We start from the raw sequence: 6,074 nt of genomic DNA on the forward strand, positions 1-6,074 counted from the left end.
ACATATTTCCGGTTTTGCCCCTACGGCCCTCACCTCTCTTCTCTCTCCCTTGCGCCAGCCACACATGAAACAGACGCTCCTCTCCCTGGCGACCTCTCTCCTCTCTCTATTATCTGCTTCTCTTCACTAGAGTAGGTGTTGGAACCATGGAGTTTTGAGTTCTTGTACTGAGATTGATCGGGAAAGGAGGCCCAATCCTCCTTGTTCCCTCAGGGGTTTTGAATTCTATTCAATCTCGTATGATTTGTGCTTTGTTTTGGATGAATTCGATTTTCCTTCGTCGATTCTTGAGCACGAGTTGATGGTTTGATTCTAGATGATTTTGTGACTCCTGGAGGTGTTCCTAATCCATCTTGCCTAGCCCTAAAACCCTCGGGTTCAACCGGTGTGGGCTTTCTCACACTTGTAGGCTCTGCGCGTCGGTTAAACCGACGAGGTGCCTTTGTGTACGTCGGTTTAACCGGTGAGTATACCTTGCGTATTTTCAGCTGCTTCTTTTCGCTGTTTGCTTTCACGTTGGTTCGCGTGTATTCCTAGGGCTTTCTTGTGTTGGTATAGCTCCTCCATAGCTACTCCACACTGTGCCTAGGACTTTAGGGTTGGGTGTGCACTTTGAGACTAAGCCGAAGTTTCAGTTTGCAAGAATTTTGAATCGGCTCCCATTCACCCCCCTCTGGTCGCCCCTTCGGTCCCTCAAAAAGAAAAAGGAAAAAGGGAAAGAAAATGGAAAAAAAGAAAAAGGGAAAAGAAGGGGAGAGAGAGATGGCGGAAATCACGGCGGTGATCACGACTGGACGCGCACGCGCGCCGGTCGGACGTGACGCGCGAGACGAGGGTGAACAGGGAGACGGGACGGCGATGGATTCGGATGTCGGGGCTGGTTTTTCGGGAGATCGGGCGGGAAAGGTCTGAGCTCAACGATGAAAAGTTTTGAGAAATTATTTTTAGCGCGTGTTTTATTTTAGTAGATTTTTCGGGATGTTACATCATTGGAGACGCGTTTTTTGCAAAGCAAAATGCGTCACCGTTAATCACCAATGTGTGACGCGGATTTCTGTGTCACCGATGTGATGAAAATTTGGTGACGCGAATTTTTTTCATCATCAATTAGACTTTTTTTGCGTCACCAATGAAGAGTTCTGGCATAGTGACCACGAGATGCATATGGGCACCAAATTCTGAGGTTGACCGAGGCACAATGTAGTTCGCTTCACAATGCAGATCAAAGAATGAATTACTCTTTCCGTTCCAAATTGTAGGTTGTTTGGCTTTTTCAACCCCAAGTTTGACCACTCGTTTTATTTAAAAATTTGTGCAAAACATCATTTTTTTGTTGTGGCTTGTTTTATTAATACAAGTTCTTGAAGAATGATTTAAATTTGACTATGTTTGCGTAAATTTTTTGAATAAGACGAGTGGTCAAATTTGGTGTAAAAAAAAGTCAAACGACGAACGGATGGAGTACCTCTCAACGGCGGCGATGATGATCCGGCCGCCGGCCAAGTGCTTCACGTAGAACCGGGCTGACGCACGATGTCCTGTCTTGCCATCACATAAGCGTCCATGGCCGTGCGCAATTGCTCGGCGTGGTCGCCGATCCCGGCACCGCGGGTGGCTGCAAGCGAGGCTGCCTGCTGGCGTCGCCGATCCCGGCACCGCGGGTGGCGGCAAGCGAGTCTGCCGGCGTTGTCAGTGCTTGCTGGCCTGTTGTGATCCCGCGCACTCGGCCGTGAGAACCAGTTCAGCCTGGGAACATGGGATGGTTTCCTTGCTAGCACTTTTGGTATGCGCAAGAGGGGCATGCTGATAGAGGAAGGTAAGACGTCACTTTTGGAAAGTTAGGATGAGGATGATCACGATAAATTAGGCCGCTGGAATTGGAACTTTGAAGCGTCAAAAAATCTGATGTGGGTACGTGGGCGGGTAGGTAAAATTGATGGTGAAAAAAAAGTAGAAGCAGAGGCAGAAGTATTTCAGAAAGTGCTATTTTCTTTAACACCTCAAAATTTTCTCCTCATCCGGACTGAACAGTGGGTCCATTGTGAGGGGTTAGTGGAAATTATATGAGTGAGAGATGTTTTCAATTGTTTTGGTTCTTTATAGCGTAGATTCGTTATCAATGGGGGCGGAAAGGGCGATGGAATCTCCACATGAAATAAGTCCTGGTCCGGAATAAATCTGGATGGAACCAAACGAGCTCTAAAGCGCGAGATGGATTTACGAGCAGGTGGGCCGTCGGTTTAGGCCCGCTCGCACAGTTCGCGTTGGAACGGACTCGACTCACTAAGCGAAACCACGCGCGAGCGGCCCGCCGAATGATACGGCCCAGGCATCCCTGCTAGCCGGCTGCTGCTACGCGTGCGCGCCTCCGTGCGACACGCGAGCCTACCGGGCAGCGGCGACGTGAAATAAATTTACATCAAGATCGTTGGGTGAGTGGCTCGCCCCCGGTGAAATAATTTTTTTCACTTTAATTTACATCAAGATCCATGTAGCAGTGTAGCACCTGATCATGCAATTGATCGACACGTCAACACGGGACCCGTTTAGCTGTACTTGGTAGTAGTAGTATACAGTATACTAGCAGATAGCATGCAGCCTAGTACTAGCTAGCACTAGCAGGGGCGGATCTACATGGGGGGCTAGGGGGATCAAGCCCCCCTACCTCCCCAAGATACATGGAAGCCCCTCTAAGTCCCCAGTATTTTTGGGATGAAACAATGAAGATAAAAAGAGGAGGAAGAGGAAGAGGAAGAGGAAGAGAATAAGAGAAATAAGAAGAGAGTTAACATGAGCCCTCTAGTTGTTCAACCTAGATTCGCCACTGAGCACTAGTAGTGTGTGTCCCGCCCCAGACCATTTCACCTTAGTTCGCCACAACGTGCCCGCGACAGCCCCGTCCGTCCGTGCCAAAACCTCACCGTACCCGTGACCGAATCGGATGAGAGGCAAAAGGATCGAGATCGGGCCGGGGAGTCCGTGCCATGCCGGCGCTCCTCCTACGTCATGAGCGAGGCGAGCCCCAGGGGCGCCGCCGGCGCGACACCGGCGGCCTGCTGCTGGTGCGGCAGCGGCTGCGGCATCATCATCACCGGGGAAAGGGCTTGCCCTGCAACGATCGTCCGGCGCAGCGCGAGGAGCCCGCGCGCCTCGCGGAGGCGGCGCGCGAGCGCGGCGGCCTCGGCGCGGAGCCGCGCGTTCTGGCGGCACACCGCGACGCCGTTCCGCGCCAGGGCCCGCAGCCGCTCCTCCAGCGCCTGCTTCTCGGCGCGGAGCCGCGCCGCCGTGCCGCGGAGCTCCTCCAGCCGCTGCTGCTTGCGCTCGCGCGACCGCCGCGCCGACAGCCGGTTCGACTCCTTGCGCCGCTGCCGCCGACGCCGCTCGTCCTCCTTGTCCGCCGCCTGATCGTGATCGGCCTCCTCTTCCCGCGCCGGCCGCGGCGTAGTCCTCGACGCCATCACCTGGTCCAGGCTAGGGCACGAGTCGGGCCCCCACGGCGTGAACCCGCACGTGATAATGTCCATGCCCATGTCCCGCGCGCCGCAGCTGGACGACGCGGCAGCGAAGTCAAGGTCAAGGGCTTCCTGCACGGACAGCATCTCGTCGCTTTGCCGTTGCAGCCTTCCACCACTAGGAAAAACCGCCGCAGAATTTCCAGAAAACTAGGGGGGGCCGAGTAGAGAATTGGGGAAAAGGGAAGAACGATGAGGAAACGGCTGCTATTTATAGAGGCACGGATCACCCCTCGACCCTCCCGAGGCGTCAGGTGGGCCCCGCCACAGCCGGGCCCACCGTTACGTGGGGTGTCTTCCTTCCCGGGTGTCGGGTACCTTTTCTTTTTTTTCCACTGACCCCCCCCCCCCCCCCCGCTTTACTCGTGGCAACGAAAGATTCAACCGCCCGCACGGAATATTCGCACCGTCGTCCCGGCATCTGACGGCGGAGGACGGCCTCGGAATCCGGAACGGACGGCGCAGATGGAGCGGCCGCGCTGGGTCGCCCGGTGCGGGCACGCCCTCCTTTCCCCGGGTGCCCGAACCGGTTGGTGCGACGTGACGGGGACCCCACGTACGCCGGGGCCGGGGGCGCGCGGTGTAGCTTAGCCGCGAAGGAATGGTGCTGCTCGATCGCCTCCGGCCACTGTGGCGGCGGGTCGAGGCGCGCGCACACGTGCCGGCTCCCGTTCTCCGGCGCCGCGGCGGGCGGGGCCCCACCGCCGGCGACCCATACTCCCTCGACTGTCAGCTGGGGACGCGCGCGAGGGTGCCCGCATGGCGGCGCGCCGGGAGCTCGGGGCGCGCGGGCGCGCCACCTCGGCGCGCGCGGCACCCTGGCGCGGCGGCGTACGTGTGGTGCGCGGATGAGTCGCGAGCTAGGCTAGGCCACGCCACGCGGGGCTTGCGCCACACACGCCAAATTCTCTCGTCGCGTGCGACGAGGGCGCTGTGCGTGTCTAGAGCCCCGAGCGCGACGCTACACGTGTGCCGGAGCGGAGCGGTCGGTAAGTCGACGGTGACCAATGTGTACGTGCAGTGCGAGTCTCTGTGGGTGGTGACTGGCCATATCTATCCATGCATTGGCGCCTCTCCAGCCAGGACTGTCTCCAGCACGTGCTGCTACTAGCCTACTACGACCTGCGAGCTCATCGAGCTAGCTCCTTTTGAGAGCAACATGACTCCTTGGAGTAGCTAGTTTGTTGATGATCTTATGATAAGCTGGCGTGTGGGTTAACGGTAACTCAGTGTTTCCCAGTCGTGTCGATCGCCTCCGTTGCTGTCAGAGCTGTCTGCATCAGGCAGTAATTGGAGCGAGCGCAGGCACATCATCCATCCAGGAGCGTCGTCGCCGATGGATCGGATCGACATGATCGATCGAGCTCCACGAGTATCTTCTAGCATGTGGGACGAAGACGAACTGTTCACTTGGTTCCTTCCCGGATCCCACCCACGACAAGTCGATCGTCTTGAAAACACACGCATGGTACGGTACTGTGATGTATCCAGATGCACCGCGCGCTTCATTTTGGAGGCAACGTCAAGTGTGGCATTTTGAATTGTTACACACACGTATACGCGTGGTGGTGCGATTGCTTTACGAAAAGCTCTCCGTAGGTTCGAAAATAAACAAGACGGTGGATGCCGGCCTTCGCCTGCTTTATTTCATCTTTTTATCCACGGTCACGTACGGTCGATTCACACACGTTCTCGAGGAATTCGTTTTTGTCACGAACGTATTCATGGAATGAGTGCGCGCTCCTTCGTGTATACTATCCAAACGTGCCACTGCAACTGTGTTTTGTAGGAAAAACAGACAGGGTGTGGCAGGTAACGCGCGCATTCTGGCAACCGCCAACGCAAGCTTAATAAAGGACAGTAAAAGGCCAAAACGATGCTGAAATATTTGTATTTACTTTTTTTTTTGAAACGATTGCAAGAGTTTTGCCTTGAGTTTTATTAGACTAGTAGGGGAAAATGGAAAAGAAATGAAGGTTGTTGAATTCTTGACATCCCATATTCTGCCGTAAAAGTTCCTCCATTGATTTGCCAGTTTCCTGCGGCCGGCCTAACCACCGGTGGCGGCCCTTTGAGCCCGCTGATCGAGCTAGCAATCTCCGGACAGGTGGCTTAACGCGCGGCGCACTAATGAGTAACCGCGTGTGTCTCGCTCTGATCATCGAGTCGAAGGCCGCCATGCATCGGCAGGGAGACAATCTCAAGCACCTATGCTGGGCTGAAAAGAGCAGTGAATAATGGAGAGACAGCATCTGGAAAGAACTGATGGTGAAGTACGAAATGTAAAGCGACAGATGCAAATTATGAGAATTGATCAGTTTGAAAGATGTAGCTGGACACACACGCTTTGGAATTATTTGGGGTCTTTAACGTCTGGCTTCGAGCATAACTGGGCTGGATCTCACCAGAATTTAGAGGTGACGGCTGTCGCACCTTGGTTCCATCGAAAATGTGCTTTTGTTGAAAGACAAAATATTCTCACTTTTGTTTTGTCTTTGAGAATCGTCCTCTAGATTGAAGAAAATTGTGTGTCAGTGTAAAATTTAGTTGCAGCCACTGAGA

General features: G+C 54.6%; 1 protein-coding gene across 1 annotated transcript; it reads right to left on the reverse strand.

Moving 5' to 3' along the window:
- Positions 1–2,749: 2,749 nt before the first annotated feature.
- Positions 2,750–3,696, reverse strand: LOC120648484 (ocs element-binding factor 1-like). Its single transcript, XM_039925254.1, has one exon. It carries the CDS (start codon positions 3,597–3,599, stop codon positions 3,000–3,002), a length of 600 nt encoding a protein of 199 aa, XP_039781188.1. The 5' UTR covers positions 3,600–3,696; the 3' UTR covers positions 2,750–2,999.
- Between the last annotated feature and the right edge of the window lie 2,378 nt (positions 3,697–6,074).

The sequence above is a fragment of the Panicum virgatum genome, chromosome 9K, assembly GCF_016808335.1.
Source record: "Panicum virgatum strain AP13 chromosome 9K, P.virgatum_v5, whole genome shotgun sequence".
Lineage (NCBI taxonomy): Eukaryota > Viridiplantae > Streptophyta > Magnoliopsida > Poales > Poaceae > Panicum > Panicum virgatum.